Source organism: Adiantum capillus-veneris, chromosome 27, assembly GCF_014529385.1.
Source record: "Adiantum capillus-veneris isolate H3 chromosome 27, ASM1452938v2, whole genome shotgun sequence".
In the NCBI taxonomy this organism is placed as follows: domain Eukaryota; kingdom Viridiplantae; phylum Streptophyta; class Polypodiopsida; order Polypodiales; family Pteridaceae; genus Adiantum; species Adiantum capillus-veneris.
In genome coordinates, this window is record NC_140957.1 from 27,257,778 (window position 1) to 27,285,125 (window position 27,348).

Sequence of the window (27,348 nt, forward strand, 5' to 3'; positions counted from 1 at the left end):
ATACGCCACTGAATAGATTTTGCAGATGTATCCAATTGAATACAGAAAGGGGAGATAGTAGCCGACTATTCCATTCGGGATGGCTACTTGATGAAGAAAACCATGTTGTGTGTTACACAGCCGTTGAGGGAAAAGGTTATGACCGAGTGCCACTGTCTGCCTTTTACAGGTCACCGCGGCATTGCTACCACCTTGAAAGGGATAGAGAGATACTTCTTTTGGCCGAGACTCAAGAAGGATGTGGACAAGTTTGTGCGCAGTTGCTTGGTATGCCAGAAAGTCAAGTTTGACAAGCATAAAGCACTGGAATTGTTACAGCTTTTACCCATACCCACCCGCCCCTGGGAAAGTATTGTAATGGATTTCATCTCCCGAGAACACAACATGGGCACTATTGTTTATTGCCCAGGTCTTTAGATTACATGGCATGCCTGAGACGATTGTCTCCGACAGGGACCCCTGGTTCACGAGTTTGTTTTCGGACGGCTATTTGGGGAGAACATAGGCACGCGGTTGCAGTTCTCGTCATCGTTCCACCCGCAGACTGACGGGCAATCAGAGATTGCCATTTAGTGAAACACGTTTGACTCTTTGATGGGGAAGATGCCATTTGAGATTTTTGAATTTGCGACGAAGGTTCTACCCTTCCTTAGCGCGAAAGATAAGATTTTTCTTTGAAACCGACCAGTTCATGAGGGACTTGGTCCGGAAGGCTTTGCAGAAATTTTAGGAAAGATAGAAAAAGGCAGTAGATCACCATTGTCGCGATTTGAAATTAAAGGAGAAGGATTGGGTGCTCTTACATTATGGGAAGGCACGTCCGAGAAAGGAAAAAAAGGGAAAGGAACGGCTTCTTTGAAAGCTTAACATGAAATGGTGTGGACCTTTCCAGATTTTCCGAAAAGATGAATGATACCTCCTTTCGACTGAAGCTGCCAGAATACTTGGAGGATTCACAATGTTTTTCATGTGAGTCTCTTAAAGCCTTTTGAAGGCGATGTGCCTGATGATGAACAACTCGAATTGGACGAAAACGAGCAGATACTCGTTCCAGAACAGAAATTGGCACAGAAAGAAAGAAGGTAAAGCGAACTGACGTTTTGGATGCGAAGCGAATGGAGGAGGAAGACGTAGCAAATATTTCTCGGAATGTGAATCTTTACCTTGAAGCTTTTGGTTTAGCATAGTCTACTCCAAAAGGAACCGAGAATTCAGCTTGGTCGGAGATCTGGTGCAGTGGGTTTGCACAAGAGGGGAGTTACTCCACTCCTTTGTCAATAGATGCCTCGATTTTTGAATACTAGAGTCACTAATGTCTCTTTGAGCTTCAGGGATACTGAGAGCTAACAGTATTCTGTTGGATGACTTTATGAAATGGAATTCCTGAATATGAAACTGATTTGTTCCGGACTTGTTTTTAAGTGCATGAACTGATAGACAAAATGACTACAGGATTTTGGTCTAAATGATCTCAATAGACATGGTTGCAATAGAGGTTAGCCAATCGGGCACTATGAGGTCTCGATTGGATCTAGATGCGATTGCTAGCTACATTGCCGATAAATCATGGTCTAAGATCCGAATGAATGTTGAATGTCATGTGATGTCCTGTGATGTCGAGTGATGTCCTGTGATGTGTGTGATGTGACTGTCGATTTGGTTCATGTGCTAGATGTGTGTTCCTAGTATGTAGGTACTAACAGTCAGTGTCTGCTAAGACAGTTTATGGCCTCTGTCTGTTTTGCAGGCGTAATCGAGGGCGATTACAATGCTTTCAAGAGGGGGGTATGTCACAAAGTGATGACGTGGCTGTCGGCTCTGCAGGAAACCCTAACCCTAAAATCAAAAACCCTAATTTTGCAGAAACCTGAAACCCTAAATGCTGACCTGGCTGAATTTCCCGAAACGACGCAAATTTGTTGACATGGCAGCTTCCGTGATTTACGGCGCATCTCACGTTGACACGTGGCACTGTGTACGGACATCAGCGCTGGGAATTAAAGCAGCGGCAGTTTTGGATAGCTTTTTGGCTTTTGCTTTTACACAACGCAAGCCTACACTCTTGTACATTGAACTCAGATTAATACAAAAAGAAATTTCGAAGGGGGCGCCAGTCTTTGGGGCCAATATCTCTAGGCATGGAACTCCGTCGGGCCAGTGTTGAATCAATTGTGAACTGTGAACTGTTTTTGAAGTGGTTATTTGTGCTGTCGTGGTAGATTCTTGACTTAGAGTGTCCAAGTCTGTAACGGGTACTGTGAGAAGACTTGTTCTCCATAGGCTTTCCCTTGTTGTGCTTCATCTCCTGTGCGAGAGCAATCGCTACCGCCTTGTTGAGATCTATTGGATCGAGTACTTCGACATCATACTTGATATACTCGTCCAATCCATAAAGGAATGCCTCTTTGCGCTCATCATCCGATTTGCGTAATTGGGTGCCGAGCTACAAAACACGATTAGAGAAAGACATAACTGGCATACCATTTTACTTGAGACAGTGCCAATCGTCTTTCAACCGTGCTAGGTACTGAGGTGGCATAAACCGCGCCTTGAGCTTGTCTTGGAAGTCGGCCCAATTGAAGAAAAGGGTCGCGCCTTCTTCGGCTTCCTCTAGGTGTGAAAATGGAACATTGACAAGATGTTTGCCCATCGCATGTGCTTCTCGGACAACTTCGTTTGTGTGAGAAAATATCGCAAGGTTTGATGATCTGTTTGGACAACAAAATCAGCCCCTAGCATATAGTGTTTCCAACTAGTGAGAGCATGAATTACTGCCAGCAATTCTTTCTCATAGACTTGCAAGTTCCTTTCGGTCTTCAAAAGAATTCTACTCTCATATGCAACTACTCAGCCATTCTACATTAGAACTACACCCAGACTATGCCCACACGCATCACACTGAACCACAAAAGGTTAAGATCTCGCAAAATGATTACCGGATCTAAAGTCAGCTTCTCTTTTAAGTGTTTGAAGGCTAAAATTTCCTTGGCTGTCCACATGAAAGTAACTCCTTTTCCTTGCAGCGCATGGAGTGGAGAAGCAACCTCAGCAAAATTTCAAATGAACCTCCTGTAGTAGGAACATAAGTCTAGAAAGCTTCAAATGTCATGTACAGACATTAAGTCTGGCCATGACTTAATTGCTTCGACTTTGACGGGATCCATGCGTACCCCATCCTTTGAAATATGTGCCCAAGGAAGTGAATCTCTTTCAAAAAGAACTCACTTTTCTTAGCATTAATGAGTAGCCTGTTCTTACGTAACTCGTTGAAAACTGCGGTTAAGTGATTCCTATGCTCCTCTTTAGACTTTGAGTAGACAATCATGTCATCAAAGAAGGTACCCACGAAGTTTCTAAGTGGTCTAAAAATTATGTCCATCATTCTATTAAACGTGGCAGGAGCATTTGTTTGAGACCAAATGGCATGACAAGAAACTCATAGAGACCAAATGTTGTCCTGAACGCAGTCTTATGAACATCTTCTGGCCTACTAATGCGTACCTGATGGTAGCCACTCTTTAGGTCTATCCTTGTAAACAATGACGCTCCCTCAAGCCGATCAAGAATGTCATCTATCCAGGTATGGGGAACCTGTTCTTGATGGTATTCTTATTCAAGGCGCGATAGTCAATGCACATGCGCCATGAACCATCCTTCTTTTGCACTAGGAGTACAGGCGAACAAAAAGGATGAGCTGGTCTGAATCAGCCCCTTCTCTAAAAGCTCGTTGAACTGACTCATAATCTCTTTCTGTTGGGCTACACTAACCCTATATGGTGGTCTATTCGGTGGACTAGAACCTGGCACAAGATCTATGGTATGATCCTCAGGTCTCTCAAGAGGTGACTCCCCTGGCAAAGAGTCCGAAAAACAATATCACTGAAACCACTCAAAAAAGTTGACCTGTTTTTATCTAAGGTAGACAAATTAGATACAACTTTAGGTACTTCTTTTGCAAAGATCAAGTACGCAGAAAGATGATTCTTTATTACAGATGAAATAGCAAAAGCAGAAACAACTGGAACAGACTCGCCTTTAAGCTTTACATCAAGGACATGAGTCTTTCCTCTATGTACAAGGGTAATCTTTTTGTTGTAAGTATCCACCATAGCATGCAACCTGTAACACCATAAGATACCCAATAACACATCACAACCCTCGAGTGGCATAATATGAAATTCTTCCGAATCCACATAGCTCTGAATATGCATACGAAGCTCCCCCAAAATGGGAGTAACAAGCTCCGAATGACCTGGGCATGCCAAACCTGCTTCCCCTGCCATACCCATCTCCTCGGCACGAATGCCCAACTTTGATGCCAATTCTGGTGATATGAAATTTGCATGGGCTCCTGGATCAGAGAAAACCAGCACTGTCTGATCTCTAACTTTGCCCCAAGCTCTGCACAATTTCGTGGCATCTATGTTTGGCTGGTCTCCAACCAAACCTGGGACAAGTCCTGCACTCGACTTTGGCTTCTTCCCTTTATGGTCTGACTTCTCATCCTTAACTGGTGACTTCTTCGGTGGGCATTCATTTGCAAAATGCCCTTCCTGTTCACAAATGTAGAATTTCTTGGCCTCCCTAAGAGCTTTCTTTCTTCAAAAGTTTTGTCAGAAAAATGCCTTTTTTGTCCTTGTCCTCGTCCCGAAGGAGATTTAGACTACTTCTTGGACGTATCAGCTTCTTCATTGGAGGGCTTCTTTGTGGGAGGCTTAGAAGGCTTTGCTGCAACATTGCCCTTGGCTGAAAACTGTTTACCCTGGGACCCTTTCTTGTGGCTATTAAATCCATCGGAATCTCCCTTCGACAGATTGCTGGCCACTCTTGCATTCTCTATCAACTAAAACATATTCATGACAGTAGTCTTTGTGCAGTAGTCCCTGATTTTCTTGGGCAATCCGCAACAGTACTTCTCAATCTGTTCTGACAATGGCACAAACCTATAAGAGGTGACTCGCAACAGTGCAGCCCAAAACTGTTTATTGTACTCTTCCAGATTCGCACACTGTGTAGCATTCAACTCGTGCCATTCTGTCATCACATCCACTTCAAAAGTGTTTGTCAACCATGCAGGCGCAAAAAGCTGTTTGAATTGGACCCACGTTGTTGGGGCTTGACCTTGGTTCAACAATGCGGTCCACCATTGAAGCGCATTCCCTTTCAAGAAAGTGGCAACCTTGCGTATCTTTAAAGATTCCGTGAAGTTTCCTCCAACATAAGCTGCATCGAACTACTGTATGAAGGTCAAAGCCTTCAATTGAACCTCAGTTCCTCTAAAAGTTTCAAACTTCACTCCTTGCCCACCTTCCTTGTAATCCTTAGGCTTACTCAAAGGAGCCACGTTGTCATAAATAGGTGCCTGTAACAGTGGTGCTCCATGATTGTTCATTCCAGCACTCGCACCAACCGTTTTACCTGTCGTATCTGCATTTTGTATGTATGGCTGCGAAAAACCAGCCATACCAAATTGTGTTCCAGGCACTCGAAACTGGCCATAGGCACCCTGAAAACCTAGTTGGACACCCATGTTCGCGTACAGAGGGTTACCCATGCCTGTTTGCATTGTCCCGAACACATTTCTTGGCATATAACCTGTGGAAGGTCCAGCCATAGCTTGAAACACTGAACCACCTCCAAAATAACCAGGATAAGTATTAGGTAATGGAAGGGTCTGACGCATAGCCTGTTCATTACTCCCTTGACCATTCACAAACGGTTCCTGTCCAGCTAAAGCAAGTTGCTTTGGATCATTGGACACTGCTAATTGCTCAACCACATGGGCTTTCCCTAGAGCATCATGAGTCCTCTGCGCATTGGAAATCTCCTTTTCCTGCAACGGCTCAGTCATGCCCTGTATAGGAGGCTGAAAACCCTGTGTCGGAGCCTGTAAGAACTCCTACATCCTTGGTTTCCTAGCCAACTGCTGAAACATGTCCATGCAGCAACGCAGTTGAGCTCTGTCACAAACGGGAGCGCATAACAATATAAAATATACTCAGATAAATAGAATTTATCTCTTATTATTGAAGCCAAAGGATATAGAGAGAAATAGATAGAGAGAGAGAGAGAGAGAGAGTGAGAAGATCGACACAGTATTGGGACCAGAAGATGGGCTGGTCCCCCCCCTTAAAGAGAATTCTTTATTAGGGAGAATCTTTTTACAAGCACAAGAACCGGAGAAAACCCCTCCGTTCTAAATCTCTGACTCGATGGTCGTTCCTTCCCGTAAGGGAAATCCGAGAGACAAGCTCTCAATCCTTTTTCCGTCTGTACTCGGAGTTGAGACTCCGCAGACAATTTCCGAATTCCGTTTCCGGAATTCCCATGCGTAGGCCGAAGCCTTCTCGCTTCTCCTTCGCGATGAAGTACCTGCAAACACACACGCAAACACACGACAACAATTCGTATGGCGAATCCACAATAGGTACCTGTCGCTCTTGCACGAGAAAAGCGACTTCCGTGCTTCATAGTCTCGCGATCTCTCGCGTCTTCTGGCGGCAGAGTCTTCTCTTGCTGGCGTTGGCAACCTCCCTTCGATGAGGGCATGTGGTGCTTTTATAGCTCCTTCACCACGGCACGAATAGCTGCTCGCGGAGAGATCGCGACCGTTTTTTTTTTTCGTTTTTTTTTTTTTTTTCTATTCTACCCGAAATAGGGGGAGAGAATTCGCTGGCTGGTTTTGTTGCTTTATTTTCTAAGTGGCTGCTCACTTATTAAGTGGACGGCCGGCATATTTTTAAAATTGGTTTGAACCTGCCCAAAAACTCAATAAAACCTTATAAGTTAAAATCAATGCTTTCACAGCACTTCCCAGGCGTCCCTGGATGCAACCACATGCACGAATGCAATGCAAACATAGATTCCTCGCGGGAAAGCGTTTGCTCTTCCCGGAAAACTCGTTCAAATTTTCCGCTTTTTAAGAAAAGCTTCTCAGAACCCATCTTTATTCTTGTGCTTGCGTCTTTACGCGTATTCCTCTTTCCAGTTCGGATTTCCTCTCGACTATGGATATCCCCTTTCCGATGCACCCGTCACCCACCTTGTGACGCATCAGGAATACCCATCACCTAGTCCTTTCCTACCAAACTTACGGTACAATCCCCTTCACGATGCTCTATGTCACCCATCCTATGACGCATCAGAGATGTCCGTTTTCGGATGGTCGGATACTTCTTCCCGATGCTCCCTGTCACCCATCCGATGTGATGCATCAGAAGTACTCCTTCCTGGTGGCCTTACAGATATTCTCGTTCACAGTGCTATCGTCATTACTTTGAATGACGCACTAGGAATACTCTGTACTCGGATGTCTCCAGTGAGAAAAACCCTCTCACTTAAAATTCCAATAATTCATTTAGAATTATTTTTCCTTGGTGTTCCAAGCGAATCTCACTTATAAATCCAATAATTCATTTAGAATTATTTTTATGTCAGATAAAGCCAATTTAGCAACATCCCTCTCACTTATAAACATTTGTCCTCAACTGTAGAGGTCCAACTGAACTGCCGGGGAGAAACCGGAAAATTTCAAATCTTGCTCAATGGTGAGTTGAGCCAGTGCTTTCTCAAAAGAGAACTCATAAATTAAATTAAACAAAAATTCAATAATTCAATACTTACCTTACCAGTTCATGTCCTTCCTCTAGTACCTCGAGGATATCCTTCACCATTCATTAAACTTACGAGCCATGTAAGAACTCGTCATTCGCGTCTTTCTGAGAATCTGTTTACTCAATTCCACCTTCTCAATTAAAAATAAATTTAGGTCAATGTCCTTGCGCATAACCTTGCGCTATTAGTCCTGAGGATATTAAACCTCTTGTGTCCTCCCACATAGGGAATGCCCAAATCATAAGAGTATTAATCTTGATGTCTTCCTTCACAAACAAAGTGTGTGATCACCTTAAAGAAGGTTCTTGTTTCGGGCCGTCGCTCAACCTAGGCGGACAGTTCCAATCCGAAGATTCCTTGTGCACGGTGGCACTTCCTTCCAATTTTTTCCTCCTGTGAGTTATTACCACCAGCAGTGTTTTCCCGACGCCTATTAGCGTCTCTTCCTTACAAAATCATCAAAAAATGATTCACCTTGCGAGCATCAATGACGACTTGCAAAATCTCAGGCAGATAGGATTCTAGCCATAGCATTTTCTGAACATACGTTCAAACCTGGTTCATAATAGAGCGAACCCTCTTTAATTCTCAAGGATGTTCTCCCATATGTAATTCTTACCATTTTGAAACAGTTTGCGAACTATATACTTACGAACATAGTAGTTCGAATTTATTCCAGCATCGTGTAAATGCTACTTGACCTGCTCATGGAGAAACATATACCGCAACCAAAAGTTGCAACTATAATGGTAAAAGCACATAGCGTACTCAATGATCAACGACCATCAGCAAACCTCTTCTTCGTACAGAAACTCAAATTCCTTCTACTGAACACATCTCAAATAGAGATTCTCGTGTCGGAATATCCTTGCGCGCAAAAAGGCGCTCAAGAGAGTACAACAAACTCTCGTCCACTTCCTTGGCATAGGTCTGCATCTTCGTGTGTTATCCATGTACTCAAAAGTGTACATAATTCTTAAGCTATGTTAGAGTTTCAGTGAACCTGGAAAATTTCCTTCCCTTCGTAAGATCCTTAGAGCAAAGACACTCAACCTGACGATTCCTTGGCTCGTTCTTAGAGAAAAACCCAGTCATCAAATAAGCTAGGATTTCAATCCTTGGATTCCTCGAGCACAAGCCGTAGCAGTGTCTTGCTCCTTTACTCATAAAGAGAGTGTTTATTCACTTGTGTGAAAAGCACTACCATATCTTCCCTTACCGGGTAGGGGGTGTGGGCTTAAAGAGTACTCAAGCTTCATGAAAGCTTTTCTTTGCTTGAAAGCTCAGAATGGTTCCTTCATGATTTCCTACCCGCAGTAGCAGGTAATTTGTTCAAGAATTACCGGATACCAGATCAATAGTTGACCTTCCGGCTAGTTAAGCAAACCAATTCATCTCAGAAAACAATGTTTCAGTTTGATCCTGCTCTCATAAACACTCGAGAGTGGTAGTCCCTGTTAGACATAACCATATCTTGTGCAAAAGAGCAAACAAGCACAATGCACTTTATGATTTTCTCAAAGATGTAACTTTGATTGAAAACCTGCCCTCTCACTTAAAGTTCGAGGGTCTTCTATTCAAGAACTCAGGAGTTAGATTGAATTCCCTTACTCCAAACTTTCTGTGTTCAATGATTCCCATCCCACTAAGGGGATTGGATTCTATGTACACTAAGGTGTACACTTTCAGCTTTTATTGCTGACTCTACCATCTGCTCCAAAGTATTTTGCTGCAAAGTATTTTGCAGATGCGTCTACAAAATTCGGGCAAAAGTCCTTTGTTGAATTTCTTCATCTTTCCTTCCTCAAAGAGGATCGAGAGTGGAGCTACCTTGGCAAGAGTGAACCACTACTTGCTTTGACTCACTCGTGTTCCTATTGGGCAAACCCATCCCAATCTTCTTGGATGCCTTTCTCAAAGTGTAGAGGAAAAAAAATTTGTCGAAAAATTCAGCCTTGAATTGAATCCAAGTCTTGTTGTAAGTTCCTTGCAGAGCTTTGGTATACCACCAAGTACTTGCAATCCCCTTGAGGTGTTTAATCACATGCCCCATCTTCGACGCTTTTTCAGAAATTGCCGTTTGCAAAGGCAACTTCAAACTTGTCGAATCAAAGCGGTAGCTTTCGGGGCATCTTCCCTTCCGTCAAAAGTATCAAACTTGACTGGAAGTGTTCCTAGGTCTAGAGACCTTCTTCATATCCTTCCCGGAATGACAGGATTTCTTGGCTATGGTTCTGGATTGATGTTCATGGATATCTTCTGAATTCTGAAGGATCTCGAGCATTCTGCTCCTTGGATTCTCTAGGTTCTTGAGCATCATGCTCTTGTTGCCTTCTCAGAGAATCCCAGGTCTTGTGTCGACTTCTTGCAGAGAGAAAAAAATTCCAACTTTGCGAGCTTTTTCCTGCAGGACTTAGGTTTCCGCCTGCTTACTTCTCTCTTGGCTTGTCATGGCTTCTTCCCGTATCTTCCCAGAGTCGTCCTCCTTTATAGAGAAAGAGAGGAGACCATGCTCTGATACCACTGTCACAAACGGGATATACTCAGATAAATTGAATTTATCTCTTATTATTGAAGCCAAAGGATATATACTCAGATAAATAGAATTTATCTCTTATTATTGAAGCCAAAGGATATAGAGAGAAATAGATAGAGAGAGAGAGAGAGAGTGAGAAGATCGACACAGTACTGGGGACCAGAAGATGGGCTGATCCCCCCCCTTAAAGAGAATTCTTTATTAGGGAGAATCTTTTTACAAGCACAAGAACCGGAGAAAACCCCTCCATTCTAAATCTCTGACTCGATGGTCGTTCCTTCCCGTAAGGGAAATCCGAGAGACAAGCTCTCAATCCTTTTTCCGTCTGTACTTGGAGTTGAGACTCCGCAGACAATTTCCGAATTCCGTTTCCGGAATTCCCATGCGTAGGCCGAAGCCTTCTCGCTTCTCCTTCGCGATGAAGTACCTGCAAACACACACGCAAACACACGACAACAATTCGTATGGCGAATCTACAATAGGTACCTGTCGCTCTTGCACGAGAAAAGCGACTTCCGTGCTTCATAGTCTCGCGATCTCTCGCGTCTTCTGGCGACAGAGTCTTCTCTTGCTGGCGTTGGCAACCTCCCTTCGATGAGGGCATGTGGTGCTTTTATAGCTCCTTCACCACGGCACGAATAGCTGCTCGCGGAGAGATCGCGGTCGTTTTTTTTTTTCGTTTTTTTTTTTTTTTTCTATTCTACCCGAAATAGGGAGAGAGAATTCGCTGGCTGGTTTTGTTGCTTTATTTTCTAAGTGGCTGCTCACTTATTAAGTGGACGGCCGGCATATTTTTAAAATTGGTTTGAACCTGCCCAAAAACTCAATAAAACCTTATAAGTTAAAATCAATGCTTTCACAGCACTTCCCAGGCGTCCCTGGATGCAACCACATGCACGAATGCAATGCAAACATAGATTCCTCGTGGGAAAGCGTTTGCTCTTCCCGGAAAACTCGTTCAAATTTTCCGCTTTTTAAGAAAAGCTTCTCAGAACCCATCTTTATTCTTGTGCTTGCGTCTTTACGCGTATTCCTCTTTCCAGTTCGGATTTCCTCTCGACTATGGATATCCCCTTTTCGATGCACCCGTCACCCACCTTGTGACGCATCACGAATACCCATCACCTAGTCCTTTCCTACCGAACTTACGGTACAATCCCCTTCACGATGCTCTATGTCACCCATCCTATGACGCATCAGAGATGTCCGTTTCCGGATGGTCGGATACTTCTTCCCGATGCTCCCTGTCACCCATCCGATGTGATGCATCAGAAGTACTCCTTCCTGGTGGCCTTACAGATATTCTCGTTCACAGTGCTATCGTCATTACTTTGAATGACGCACTAGGAATACTCTATACTCGGATGTCTCCAGTGAGAAAAACCCTCTCACTTAAAATTCCAATAATTCATTTAGAATTATTTTTCCTTGGTGTTCCAAGCGAGAAAACCCTCTCACTTATAAATCCAATAATTCATTTAGAATTATTTTTATGTCAGATAAAGCCAATTTAGCAACAAGCTCTAAACAACCTTTCCTCTTCTTAAAGAGTTGAAGGAACTTTCTCTGTGCCATGTGAGGAAGATCCCTCTTCAGGTACTTGGTCTCTCTTCTTTGCCATAACGACAAGCTCTATGTTTTGCTTTCACCCACAACAATCCACGCTGCATTTTTTGAAGAAAAAGTGACTATCCCGTCGATGGAACCATATAACTAGCCTGTACAACGTAGAGGGCGGTACTATTTCAATTACCTGTTAACTTTACACAGAGCACTGAGAAGGAAAGAGAACACAGTTGCGTCCAGCGACTAGAATGTCACTGCGCACACGAGACCGACACCCTGTAGGCCCCAAAGATTGGCACCCCTTTCGGTACTTCTTTATTCAATTTAAGATAGACGATCCGACCACTTAGTACAAGCTTTCACAAAGCTGTCCAAACCTGGCGAGGGCTGAATACGCACGTTTCCGACCTGATTTCGGCAACATAACGACGCAAAAACCCCTGTAGGTCAAAAGTACCTGTCTAGGGCGGATTCCCTCGTATCGGGAAGCTTTTTGGTGAGCTGTCACAGAAATTCAGCGGGCTGTAATTCTCTGTTCTTCACTGCCGAGTGCCCAAAAGCCTGTACACACATCCCAAGGCTCTCACAAGGCTCCCCTGGTGTTCCCTTGCAACTTAGGTGCAAAACCCTTAACCTGCAGAAAAACACAGCAGGCTGTAATTCCCTGTTTTGGATCGTTTTTAGCGGAGCGAACACGTCTACGCGTGTCCCAAGGGCTCACGCACACAATGGGACACTTCCCCTGTGAATTGGACGAGTTTTCACGCGAGAAAACTCTCCAAACTCGCAATCTTTCGCGATGGAACTGTGCATACCTGTGGGGGATTAACAATTAGCTAATCCGGTTCCTGTTCAAAAGGCTCTTGCCTTGGCAAACGCGCATAAACCCCCAAAACTTTACATTTTCATCTGAGTAGCCCAACTAGTGGGGCATTACCATATGTGCCAAAGGAGAGAGAGAGACATGCACGAGAGCAAGTCATCGCGCTACATGAGATAGAGGAGAAGGCAAGCTTTTCATTAAAGCTATAGACCTGCACCCACTACTCACACACACACACACACATTGTAGGTCACTTAAAGTCAAAAATCAGCCTCCTCTCAAATTGGGCGCCCCCTCTTCATGCTGGATCTGGCAAATCTACCAAGAGCCGCCATGTATCCAGTTTGCCCCTTTTGAGTTAATTCTCTAGTTCCCATTGATTTATAAAGTTATAAGTGACTTTCTAAGTAGCCCAGACCTCATTTGGCGCACACACGCTTCCATAATCATCAGAATTCAGTGCTAACTGGCCCGATCAATCCCTGACTGACCGACCTAGACTCCCGATGTGAGAAACCTATTCAGCTGCAGCCGTTTCACACTGGCCATGCAGTGTCCACTTGCACCTTTTCAAGGGTCCCAGGGAAACAAGTAAAAAAATAAATAAATAAATAAAAGATCTAGTACTTATTTATGGAAGGCAACAAACCTCCTGGTGACATTTAGGCCCCTCGGCCGGCATCTGTAAGTTGGCTCCATTCTTCAGGGCTTTGACACGTCAGCAGTTTGTGACACATGCACGGCCTACGAACAGGCTCACAAAGGTGCCAGAACACTTCCTAAGCTTACCTAAAACCTGGACCTGAAGTAGCTTGTCCACATGCACATAGGGTTAGATGTGCACGTGACATATTAACAGAGACATTACAGGATGATGCAACAGAGGCATTACCCCATACGAAGCCTAGGCACACCCCGAAATAGCTGGTATGATGAGTGTAGAGAGACGATAGCCCGACTTCAGAGGGAGGTACTTCTAGGAGTCATTACTCGTAGGCAGTCACGGATTGCTTCTCGGCATTTCGTACGACGGAAGAAGAGGGCGTTTCTAGCTCGGCTAGAGCAAGATTTATATCAGTTGTTTTTGAGCCAAGATTCAAGCGAGGCATGGCGACTCTTCCATGAGCACTCTCCCCCACCAGTCATCACTTCTACGGAGATATGGGGTCAATATGCATCATCTCTCTACACCGTCTCGGGGCAACCACCTCTTCCAGATCCACCTGAGCCATGCCCACACACATGTGCTTTCTTTACATTGATGGTAAAGAAATCCATTGATGACACGATGAAGACTAGGAGAGCATATGATCATGATGGTCTGGTAGCAGAGCATTTTATACATGCCAAGGAATTGCTTGCAGAGCTTCTAGCAAGAATGTTCAATCGTGCCATGTGCGAGGGCCTACCTGAGAGTTTGTCCACTATTGTACCTATCTGCAAGTCAAGGGACCCTATGGAGCTTGGGAACTACCGCACTATCATGATTGGACACACTTTGGCACAGTTGTATGCATCAATCCTTGAGCAACAGTCGAGTAGATGGGCAAAGAGAGAGGGTGTACGCCGTACGGGCAATAGGACAAGAGGGTTCTAGGAGAGGTTTCTCTACTCTTTATCATATTCTGACACTCAGAGCCATTATTGAGGAGGGGAGATCACGTGGGAGATGGCTCTATTGTTGCTTTATGGAGTTCTGCAAAGCCTTCGATACAAATGCCCAGAGCTAGATTGATGTGTAGTCTGCAAGATATGGGGGTTCCAAAAGAGTTGATTTGGGGGATCATGGCTCTATACAAGTCAGTAGTGGGGCATGTACGCACTCCAAAGGGGATTTCTGATTTGGTTCACTCCACTAGTGGGGTGAAACAAGGATGCCCTCTATCTCCTACACTATTTGGCATGTATGTGGATGAGGTTGCTGACTACATTGAGAGGGATGGTGACAGAGGAGCACAGTTGGCATGGAAATGGATCCCACTATTGTTATATGTTGATAATATTGTGTTGATTTCCAACCCCGAGGAGGGGATGCAGCGTCATTAAGATGCTCTGTACACATTTGCCCACGATAGTGGATTGTCGTTTAACCTAGGGAAAACCAAGGTTATGGTGTTTAACACGACACCACAGTGGGTCAAGAGGTCAGCACCTACTTTTACATATGGCCAGGAGACGCTAGAGTATACAAATGCATACACCTATCTTGGGGTAGTCTTCAGTGGACCGGCATTTTCATTGAGGAGAGCAGCAAAGACTAGATTGACAAGAGCTTATGCAACCTTGGGAGGTTTGGAGAAGATGTGTTCGCAGGTTCAGTTTCAGGAACCTCGAACAAAGTTGTGCTCTATGGGGTTCAGATTTGGGGGCCCTCAATGGAGTGAAAGTAGATCTGGTAGCACTGATGCATGGAGATGTATGGAGAGGCCTCTAGTCTCTATGATATCTCGAATGATTCGGGCTAAGGCCTCAGTGCCACATGAGATTATTCCGGCTGAGCTAGCTGCCCCCCCCCCCCCCCCCCCCCCCCCCCCCCCCCCCCCTCTCGTAGTTGAGGCCCTTACTAAATCGGTTTCCTTCATGCATAATTTATGGGACCTTCCTAGAGACAAATATGCTTGGCTAGCACTTGAGACATCCCGACAGCTAGCGCTACAAGGAGACATAGCATGTTGGTATGGGCAGATGACATCATGGTTTCAGCCACATGGCTTCAGCAGAGGGAGATCATTGACTTCTCTAGAGCAGGGACTCAGCAGCCGGATGACCATGCTTCACAGGAGACTTCAAAGCCCACTTCTGCCACAGGTATATTAGTGGACAGAGCCACTGAGCCTGAGAGAGCTAGACGCCGACGTCTACAGGCGCAACCACGACATCGACGGAGGCTCCACTAGAGAATCAGGACTATTCTAGCACGACATGAGAGACGCCCAATACAACTATTTACAGAGGCGGACATTGGCGAAGCTCTTCAGCGACGACCGATGCAATACTTTTTGTACAACGCTAGATGTCGGGCATCCTCGGGCATGGATGATGATGATGATGATTTTCAGTCTAACAATTTTAGTCTTTTAGTTTTAGTCTTTTACTTTACTTCATTTTATTTTTGTACCCAGACATTGGATTAGATCTACAAGGATTGTATCAGTTTGGTCTCATAGGTCATTTTGGCCTTTTGAAGACATTTAATATAACATCTCATTTCATTTCATTTCATCATCTCTCTCTCTCTCTCTCTCTCAGAAAACACACCCCCAGGATTTTTTTGTTAGCCTGGAAAAAACATATCACGAGGCTAAGTGAGGGAATGCCCTCACCTTATATAGAGGTATGTCATGAGGATGCGCTGGCAGCCATTCTAGATTTCTTCATGAACCCAATCTGGTTCAGCTTCAACTCCCAATCACCCAATTAAACATAGTATCAAGTCTGTACAGTGTTAGGAAAACCATAGATTGTGATAGCCACAAAGTAGGACAAAAAAAGACAGAACAATCTACCTGCAAGGTGGTAGGAGGGAAGGGGAAAAAGAATGAAGATCATCCGGCCATCATGGCAATGTAAAGTTTCTCAAAGAGCATTACTTCAACTAGAACTTCCCAAGTGTTGCAAATGTCCAATAGATTGCACACTCCAGCTATGCATCCCCATGTCACAGGAGGGAGTCAAAAAGCACCATAGTATTAGCAAGGCAATGTGTTTTAATATAAGGGAGAGCCCATGCACTACTACATATATCAAAGACAGGAATCACCTCGAAGAGAATGCGGTACTATAGTACTTACATGTATACAGTGTCGGGGAGCAGGAAAGACTTGCATCTCCAGAGGAAGGAAAAATCTCGTTTTGATTGTAGGAGGGAACAGTCGATCCAACTCGACAGAGGGCAGGGTGACAGAAAGACAGCTACTTGGTTCTCCATGGGGGAGAAGTTCAAGAGAGTGGGCTAATAAGGTAGGGTTCCACTAGGCAAGTGAGAAAACTAGGGGAAACTTTCAGAATGTCCATATCAGGATACTTGTAGGGTAGCATAAAATGTATTTTCCAAAGTGTGTGAGCTTCTTATAGAGCATGGAACTTAGAGGATCAAGACAAGTGAATTAGGAGGACAAGTCAACCCCATTTTATTTTTTTTTAAATCATCATAAATAGGTCCAATGTGTGTGTGTGTGTGTGTGTGTGCGCGCGCGCGCGCGAGTGCATGTGTGTGTGTCCAATGTATATAGCATGCCAATTTTATGGCACAACCCAGAGGAATCTAGAAGAGGGGTTTCTTGTAATCCAAGGATCTATGAAAGGTCCATATTGCTTTAATAGCCCATAACAGAATTATTTAGAGTAGGAAAAAAGCCAAGGAGTCGGAAAAAAAGCAATAAATGCCACTTCATTCCCCAAGGCACCCAAAGAGGAGCATCCCATAAAGTTAATCTTGGAAGTATTAAGAGGGCAAACCACCAAGACAAGCAAGTCATGGTATGAGACAGAGGGAGAATCACAGCCGAGCACAACAACATAACTGCACTACTCCCAAGTTTCAACTTTCAAGGAGAGATTAGGATACGGTTAGAAGTGCAAGGCCGGTTGCAAAGGCAGCAAGGCATCCATAGTTACAGGGAATGGCCATTTTCAAGTCCCAGCTCCCGGTTCCCATCCTAATTTCCCGTTCCGGATCAACATTTTGTGTTTCAGACGTGAGTATCCAAAACATGGAATGGCATTTCATGCATGTTGCCGTTCCCCGTTCCCTGTTCCCCTTCCGATTTCTCGTTCCGGGTAACTATGAAGGCATCCCCTTTTTTTTAAAGAGGGGAAAGGTTTTGTTTCAAAGAAATTGGCTCAGCAAATAGCATCAGTGTGTGTGTGTGTGTGTGTGTGTGTGTGTGTGTGTGTGTGTGGGGGGGGGGGGGGGGGGGGGGGGGGGGGGGGGTTGGAACGGGCCTTTTGCTAAAGTTAAGCCTTTCCCTTATGCACTACTGACCAAAACCTAGAAAAACCCTTTAAAACTAAGCTTTTTCAATCAAATTATGCCATTTGTATAGATGTGATTAGTATTACTGAATGCCATTACAATAGACTTGAGAAAAAAATGTGCATACTTTTTGTTGAATTATGCATCTAAGAGTTGAACTTTGGGTGTACCCACATAAACACGCACATCACTAAGCTATGAGCTTTCCATATTGTGCATGCTATAAAGAGGCTTAACTTTTTATTTGATTCAAGTCATCTTTTTAAGTATGTTTTCTCCTCTGGAAACAAGTAAATCTCGTCAATTTGCGTAGCTGAAAACGACCAAAACCGGCCAACTCCTAGAGGAGCAAGTATTTTTATTGGATTGGAGCATCACCACGAAGCCTAATCTGCACACTGCAAGACTAGAGGCGTAATTCCTCTTCAGACAGTGTTGGTCCTCAAGTCAAGCGCCCCTAGCAGCAAGTATTTTTATTGGATTGGAGCATCACCACGAAGCCTAATCTGCACGCCTGCAAGACTAGAGGCGTAATTCCTCTTCAGACAGTGTTGGTCCTCAAGTCAAGCGCCCCTAGCAGTATTTCCTTTTCACCTCTAGAACTATCTTACTGCTTTGTAGATGGAGGTAGAATGGCTAAAGAAAGTCTGATGCCAATTGCTGGCACAACAATGAATAATGTCAAAGTTACACCTAGCTATCCACTGGCAATTCCACTAGAGAAGACATGAACCTAGCAACACGAGGTTTGTTCGCTCCATACTTGTAGCAGTAGGCAAAGAGCAAGACAAGAACTAGGTGACGTGGTATGGGGGAAGGGCATGCAAATGAGAAGTCAGGGACCTTACCCTAGACAACCTCAAAAAGTCTCTCCACACCTAATATAACTTCTCAAAAAGGATGAGCTGCGCACGTGGTTAATGAGAGTTGATAATCGACGACTAATATAGCAGAAAGACTGCTGTATCTATTGATACCTAGAAACTAATCAACGCACTAAATTTCACAACAACAGCAACCTCCACCCAACTTACATGGTTCACTACCCCCTTCAAAGGCCCACAATTTGAGTAAGGCCATTTACTCAAAGCTCCCCAGACAGAGACATTGCAGCTTTGAAGCACTAGACTAGGACCTTGTACCCTAGCCAAATCTGGCATAGAAGCATCTCAAGCAAGACCCTGACCAACCTCCTGAAGTCACTACCAATTTCAATATCATGTGAGAAAAGTAGCAATGGATGCCACGAGGAATGGCTTGAAGTGCTCAATAATTAGCCTACAATTGGGTAATAGTATCCTCTTTACCTAGACCGAACGGACGTCAGATTCTAAGTTTCTTCGAGGAGAAAATTCCCCTTAATGGAACAACAATTTATCCAAGGAAACAATAGCCATAGCAATTTGCAACTGACTGCAGATACCCATTCTTTTATTAAAAAAAAACATCAGCACGAGGGGTAGTAGGGAGAACTTTATACATACCTATGTATTTACGACCGAGCATTGCTATCCACATTACCCCCACAAGGGGCCAACCATGGGAACAACTTCCCGGATGGAGAAGTTAGTATAACACCCTTCCAGGACAGCCTGTACACTCAACCTTTAGATTACATTACAAAGGCCCAACCAAGTGAGCTACGCTCTTTGAGTAAGATACCGATTCTTACTAGCACATTCTCCATCTTGAGCTTGACTCTCAACCAATGCCACTCAAACACAGAGATGCTCAGATCCAAGTAAATGTAGAGTGTCTCCTGGGGTCTTGATAAAATCAGAACTAGTAAGACAGCTCTGTTTCTCTTGCAAACTGTATCGGTATGATATTAATATACATACCACAGGAAGCTCACCATGATAATGATACAGGAGCCAGAAACATCGCTTCGCCAGTACTATTGTAAGCCTACACTTGCTTTTCTAAATTCTCGCGATCCGGAGTGATGTCCATAAGCTTGCACCCCTCAACTTTGAACAGAAAATCCAGTTTGTTTGTCCAAATACAAAGAACTATTGTATCATAAGAGACTCTGCAAGATGTGGACTTGCTTATTAGATGACTTATCTATAAGAACTAGAATAGTTGTACCTTGTTATGGCAAAGGTATTCTGAATTAATCAGATTGTGAACTTAAGCTCTGTCGCTGGCCATAACTTTCTGCTGTGTTGCATAATGTAATCAGAAAACTCCTAGAAAATGTGAATATGCATACATCCTGACCGCAATCCACACATCATGACCGAAAACAAGGCTCCATAAGTTTCCTACTAAAAAGACCATCCGAAAGGTCAATTGCCAGCAACTCTGACAAATCTTGTTTTGCCATCAAATTTCTGCAAGAAAACGGCATGCTCATGTTTCACATTAAATACCCCACATTGGGTTAGGGTACACCAAGATCAAAATGGCATGTAAATCGACAAAATGGGATCAATACCTGCGCTTTTTAAAAGAATCAATGCTAGTTGACTAAGATGAACCACGTTACCTTTCCATGCGGCATTCCAAATAGCTTTTCGATAAGTGTCTGCAATTTTCTGCCTCCTGTTGTTGTCTCTTAGACAACAAATACTGCCTCATGACCTGAAATTCAATGACGCCAGAACTTTGATGAAGATGGTCCTTTCTCTGGAGGAATAGGCTGCAATCCACGTCATTGCCTGCAGCCATAACAACTTTAGATCCTCTTGGACCTGCCGCCAAAGAAACGCCAATGTGGAATTACCCCTACGTCATTTCTAACACAAAAGGAAGGAAAGTACGCCTTCAAAAAATATCTGATAGAGAAGTGAAAGAAGAAGCTAACGGCAGAGGAGGAAAGAGTAGACCAATTTGATTGACTAGGAAAAAACCTCCATCTAGAATGTACACCATGCTATTCATCACTTTTACACGGACACAAACCCTTGAGGGAAAGTTTCTAGCTTTGTAATGTACATTTCCGTCTAAGATGTCACCGCTGCAATGATATTGATGCAGGAAAGGTGTAGATTTTTCCATCAAGAACCTCGAGAAATTAGTGATTTAGGTCTTTCTTGGTTCGGCAAAGTCTCTTTCACATAGGATACCGGGAGGATCAGTGTAATCAACTTGGACACCTCGCCAAAGATCTAATGCAACACATGCGAGAGAAACTGAAAGCACTCAATAAACTGGGAGGGAGAGAGATGAAACGGCCCGGCGGAGTTCTGTGCCCAAAAGTACTAGCCCCAAAGACTGAAGTGCCCCCAAGCCAATCTGCCAAAGGAGGCCCTCGCTCACTTATAAAGGCCCTTGGCCAATTCAAAAGCAGTTACATGAAAAGCATTAAGCCCCAAAAGCTCATGTGCTCAAAAGCATGCGCTGCAGCTAGCTGCCGTAAAATGTGGATGTTTGTACGATGCCACCTAAGCAGTCAGCAGAAAATGCAGAGATTCGTACAACATTGCCACATCAGCATTATCTACACAATTTTAGTGACTTGATTTATTTTACAAGGTTTTAGGCCCCACGACTGGGGTACCATAAGTTGGTACGACTTATTGGATTAGAACCCTCTAATTTGGGCCAGTTGAATAGGTTCCATGCGTTGGATAAAAATTTGCAGCTTCTGATCAAGAGTTTCTACGCCCTTTAGTCCAGGCTCTGTCCTCTAGGCCATACCACATCATCACTTTGTGGCATATCCCCCTCTTGAAAGAATTGTAATCGCCCTCGATTACGCCTACAAAAGAGACATAAAACAAAAACTAGTTCAGCAGAGACACTGACTCTAAGTACTGACATACTAGACCACCTATATCTAGCACTTGCACGAAGACGGCCATACTCTCCCAAGGTCAGCTAGGAATAGGTAAAGGTTGTAGTAGACCAGGTGCCTTATGCCTATCAACAAACTTGACCTTTTGGCACACCAAGCAACTCGAACAAACTTGTCCACATCCTTTTTGAGCCTTAGTCAATAGAAATACTTTTCTACACCTTTCAAAGTGGTGTCTATGCCGCGATGTCCTGCAAAATGTGGACAGTGACACTCTGTCAAAACCTTGTTCCTCAACCCTTGAGTAACACACAACATAGTCTTCTGCATCAAATAACCTCCCTTTAGAGCATAGCCTGCAACTGTATCCCCACTCTGCAACCGGTCAAAGATTCTGAAAATTTTGGATTTGTGACGTACTCATCAACCATATTCTCGAAGTTCTAATGGTGAACCACCGAAATAGCCGATATGTGTGGCTTGCAAGACAACGTCTTTGCCACCAAATTCTTCTTTCGCTTTACATGGATGATCTGAAATATTTACCCATCTCATTGTTTTTCTAAAATTTGTTTCTAGGACAAGAAGTATCTCAACCTTTGGTGATCGGTGAACACCGTAAAATCAGCTCCAAGTAGAAAATGGTGTCCAGGGGGTCCACCTTTCACAAAAACCTATAGCACCTACGTTAATCAAGAGGTATTATTAAAACCTCTCTACACACACACTTCATCATGAATTAAAAGACCCCTCTTCCTTCATGAACTTGTCAGTTTTTTTCAGTTTTCCATTTTTAAACTCCTCTTGTACATGTAATTCTGTAACTCTTTGGTATATAACAAACGCTTCCGAGGGAACTCATGTGCTATACTTACATATTTGTAGGTGGACCCCTCAAGAAATGGTGCCACTGAGTAAAAGCATGGATGACCGCCAAGAGCTCTTTTTCATAAATCTGTGCAACCCATGGTCACGAGAACATTCTACTATCATAAGATACAGCATGGCCCTCCTGCATTAAGACCGCTCCTAGACTGCGACCACGTGTATGATCGTAAACCTCAAATGGCTTCTGCAAATCTGGTAGTAACAACACTAGACCAGTCGTCAACTTCTCTTTTAGAGTCTTTAATGTCTCTAAGAAAAAGGAACCCCTTTCTATGTCAAATGTGTAATGGATAAGCAATCTCCGCAAACTTTCAAATGAACCGCCATGATATAAACACAAACCCAAAGAGCTACAAACTTCATGTACATTCTTCATCTTTGGCGAACCTTTAATGGTTTCAACCTTGGACAGGTCCATCTTTACACCCTCTACAGAGACAATGTGTCTCAACAAGTGTATCTCTGGCACGGAAAAACTCACTCTTTTTCCCATTTACCACCAATCAATGTTGCCATAGGGCTTGTAAAACTTGTAACAGGTGGTGTATGCACTCTACCCCGCTCTTGGAGAATGCGATGATGTCGTCAAAAAGGGTGCCCACAAATGATCGGTATTCTCAAAAAAATCCTATCATCCATCCTATTGAACATTGCAGAAGCATTCGTGAGACCGAAAGGCATCACCAAATACTCGTACAATCCAATGGACGTCCTGAACGCGGTCTTGTATACATCTTCAAGAGCGATCCTAATCTGGTGATAGCCACTTTTCATGCCGATTCTGCTAAAACATGTAGAACCCTATAGCCTGTCCAATATATCACCAATTCCTGGGTATTGAAAATCTATTCTTGATGGTGATTTTGTTGAGATCTCTGTAATCAATGCACATTCTCCAAGATCCATCTTTCTTTAGTACCAATAAAACTGAGAAGTGGTAAGGTAATGTATTGGGCTGAATTAGACCCTTTTTTGGAAGCTCTTCCACTTGGTTCATAATTTCCTCATCTTGAGCTCATTGTAGGCTCTGCTAACTCGGTAAGGTGATTGGTTCAATGACGTGCTGTCGAGAATCAAATCAATCATGTGATCTTCAGGTCGTTGAGGAGGTAACTCTCTCGGTAAGCCTTTAGAGAAACAATCGGCTTGAGCTTGCAAAAAATCTTGTCGTTCTTTCTCGAGTCGGACCAATTTGAGGTTTTATGGTCATCTAACTCATTCAAGTAGACTGAGTAAATAAACAGACTAGATTTCATAAATTTCAAAATGTCTGAAGTCTATACAAGAGGGATGCACTTTGCCCTTTAATTTACATCAAGCACTATGTCTTTACACTTTTCATTCTTCAATGTCGCTCTCCTCGTCATGTAGTCAATCACAATGTCGTTGTTATGGAACCAGGGGATTCTCAAAAGGACGTCACACCCTTCCAAAGGCATGATATAAAAGTCCTCACGCACTACATACCCCTGACAATGCAACCGAAGTTTGCCTATGACAGGTGTAATGGCTGCTAGAACTGCCTCGGCCAGTGATCCCATTTCTTCAGCTAGCGTAATCCCAGGTCGAGCATGTCTACGCTAGTTAGTTGTGTTTTGAACAAAATGTTATTTTGTGTATAAGGAGTATCTTAACACAACAACACGCACACTATTACAGAGCAATGGTGAGTCTCCCACTCCTAGTAGGCATACACACACACACACACACACACACACACCGAGCTCCTCCTCACCCTTTTTATGGTATCGTGCGGCGTTGCCCTCTGCATGGGAGTTTTTCCCCTCTCTCATTATCTAGCAACTCAACCTTTTATTCCTTTTGTTTAATCATTAAGGGGTAACTCACACGCGACCTTGACCCCTTAGCTCTTTATGTGTGTCTATGCATGCTCATGTCCGGCTATAGGATATATCACATTTCTTCCCCCTTAAGATGATTTTTGTCCTTGAAATTCATTGAAAGAAACATTCCTAAAGTTGGGAAACCTTTTAAGGAGATTGCTTACTCACTCCATGTTGAACTCTCTTGAGCACAATCTCTCCACTTAACTAAACACTCTCTATAAATTTTATTTCTAGTTCTTTTTTCTCCAGTGTCTAGTATTTCTCTAGGTCATGTGGAAGGATTAAGTATTTATGAGTTCCACTATCTGATTACCTTGAACATTATCAGATTGACCAATTTCTTTTTGAGTCTACTAATGTGGGATACTCGATGTATGCCACTTGTCTCTAGTAATTGGAGTTTGTAAGGCATGTCTTGAACTTTCTTTAGTAGTGTGTAAGGTCCACAATACCTTGGCGATGATTTTGGACATAGTTCCGTCTTCATGGTTTCATAGTTTTTAGGCACTTTCAAATAGACTTTCTCCCCTTCCTCAAAGGCAAGACTTCTTCTATGAGAATCAATGTATGTCTTTTCTCTATATTGAGCTCTTTTCATACTATCTTTAGCTTGTTTAAGCATTTTAATTCATATCTTCTAGAAAGTCTTTAGCTGTCTAAACTTTTTCCTTTTGCAATCCTTCTGCATAAAGAGCTCTAGGTTGAGACCCATACATTAACATGAATGGACTATATCCCGTGGAAGAGTGCTTGACACTATTATATGCAAACTCTACTATAGGTAAGTACTCTTTCCAATTAGTTTGCCATTTACTTACATGTGCTTGTAGCATGTCTGATAGGACTTGATTAACACTTTCAATTTGACCATTCGTTCGAGGATGCTTAGCTATGTTCATACTTAGTTTAGTATCCAACCTCTTTAAAATAGCTCTCCTAAAATGTCTCTTAACCTTCCTGTCTCTATGAGACACAATATCTACTAGTAATTCATATAATCGATAGAAATTTTCTACAATTAATCTAGCCAATTCAAGAGTTTGAAAAAACAGTTTTGGTTTGAATAAACATAACATTCTGGTTAATTATCCACTGTTACCATATACATGTGGTAGTGATGTGTGTGAACACACTAGGACCGCTGGGGCATTTTTTCCCTCTTTAGGAGGTTTTTTCCCCCGTGCATTGTATATACGCCCATCACTCTAGGGCTATCTATCTTTCCATTGCACACTAAGTAACACACTCTCTATTGTGTGCCTTGAGCTTCCTTCGTCTTCTCCAAGCTGTGTGTGTTTCTCTGCAACCCTAATTCCAACAATTGGTATCAGAGCAGGTCACGTCCTCCCGAGCTTAGTCGCCAGCTGCTCTAGCACACGCTTGCTCACTTTCTCCGATTTCAGTGAGCTTTGGCGAGCGTTCGCAGGTCGACAAATATTTTGGGGCAGCTCGAAGAGCATGGTCTGCTCAGAATTTTGATTTGGGCTCATTTCAGCCTCCGTTTCCACTACGGCCAGTACTGCACAGGCTATTTCGTCATTTTGTGCAGATTTTCTGTCAGTGCCGTTTTCTGCATAACAGGTGCCTTATAGTCTTCTACGGTTTGTGCTATATAGCACAAGTTGTTCCCGCTCCATTTCTCCTATTTTCGGGCAGTTTTCACATCAGGTGCAGCATTTACCATGGCTGACAACAACAACACAGATGTGTTCAAGATGTTTGCTGCTGAGGACAGGTTGGATGGGGACAACTACCCTATGTGGGCTTATATGATGCAACATGTTCTTGTGTCAAAAGGTGTCTGGAACATTGTGCAGGGCATTGATGTACGTCCTGGTTCTGAAGATGTAGGCGATGTTGAGGATGTTGCAGGTCTTGCTGCAAGGATTGCAGCTGTTAGAGTTGTTTTGCCTACGGCAGAACAAGCTCGTTGGGATGTTAAGGATGCGCAGGCTCATGCATTGATTGCGTTGTCTGTGAAGCGCACCATTATTCCTCACATCCGTTCAGCAAAATCTGCAAAACAGGCTTGGGATATTCTAGTAGGTCTTTATGCAAGCCGCAATGAGGCTAAAATTGCTTTGTTGCGTAAAGAGCTAGAGTCGAAGATTATGCATGAGGAAGATGATATGGACACTTTCCTTGCTAGTGTCAAGGATATCAATGAGCAACTCATTTCTGCAGGTGAAGTCATTTCAGACAGTTCCCTTGTGCAGACTGTTCTTGATGCCTTACCAGATTCCTACCAGACTTTTGCTAGTACTTGGAGACTGATGACCCAAGGAAATCCTGAAGTTGTCAAGTTTGATGCATTATGCACATTGCTGTTGCAAGAGTCACTTTCTAGAAAAAACAGGACTAGGCAGCGTGCAATTGAACAGGCTTTTATTGCTTCTCAAAGAAAGGGTGGTAACAGTAATGCAGCCACTTCTTATGGTTCTGCTGCGAGTGGCAAAAATTCTGTTCCTAATGCTTCTGGTGGCAGCACTTCGTCTGGCAATTCTGGTGATAAGGGCAAAAAGAAGATGCGTTGCCATTATTGTAAAGCCAATGATCACTTGATCAAGTCGTGTCCTAAGTTGAAGGCCAAAGAGGCTAAGAGAGAAAGAGGGTGGTTCCACTGCAAATGCTGGTTCCACTACAAATGCAGCCATTGTTGAGTCTTCTGTGAAAGGAGATTGTGATGCTGATGTTGATGCAGAATGGGCTTTTAGCGCAGAGTGCACTTACAATCCTGATGTCCATGATGCATGTTTGTCAGTTGCTGCAGATTCACATGTGTGGTATTTCGACAGTGGTGCTACAAAGCACATTACCTCACATCGTGAATTGTTTACCTCTCTCGAGTCTGTCCCTCATGGGAATTCAGTCACTTGTGCCAACAACGCCTCTTATCCAGTTCAGGGAGTTGGAAAGATAGTGGTCACTGCTGCTAATGGCAGTTCCTTCACACTTGTTGATGCACTTTATGTACCTGGGATCAAGAAGAATCTCTTGTTTGTATCCGCACTTGCTAGACTTGGACTTGTAGTCAAATTTGTGGATGACAGATGTACAGTTCATGATCTCAGTTTTGGTGATGAAATTGTTGCATCTGGGCTTTTGTGCCGTGGGCTGTATAAGCTCACTTTGTATGACAAGTGTGGACAAAATTTTGCAAATGCTGTTGCAGATTCAAGGGCTATTTCAGATGCAAAACTTTGGCATGCACGTTTTGGTCATCTGAATTTTGCCAGTTTGCTGCGTTTGCAGAAATCTGATATGGTTGCTTCTTTGCCGCCTCTTGAAGCACCTGTCAAACATGTTTGTGAAGGCTGTATTCTGGGTAAAATGCAGCGTTCTAAGTTTCCAAAGGAT

General features: G+C 43.5%; 1 protein-coding gene across 7 annotated transcripts in view; it reads right to left on the bottom strand.

Annotated features, from left to right (window-relative positions):
* Positions 1-20,364, bottom strand: part of LOC147421684 (uncharacterized) — a 43,457-nt gene extending 23,093 nt beyond the window's left edge. Inside the window, exons 1-4 of one of the 7 annotated variants that reach the window (XR_015186817.1) lie at positions 20,006-20,342; positions 19,606-19,850; positions 16,046-16,182; positions 15,863-15,935 (exon numbers count right to left, since the gene is read on the bottom strand). Coding sequence is in view for 4 of the 7 variants with exons in the window: in XM_086503392.1 (XP_086359518.1) it covers positions 19,751-19,850; positions 20,006-20,187 (282 nt within the window). In the remaining 3 variants the exon portion in view is untranslated. Of the gene's footprint in view, positions 1-15,862; positions 15,975-16,045; positions 16,183-19,252; positions 19,851-20,005 lie in introns of those variants that run through there. The other 6 variants (XR_015186816.1, XR_015186818.1, XM_086503392.1 and 3 more) reach the window with 6 other exon arrangements.
* Positions 20,365-27,348: the final 6,984 nt, after the last annotated feature.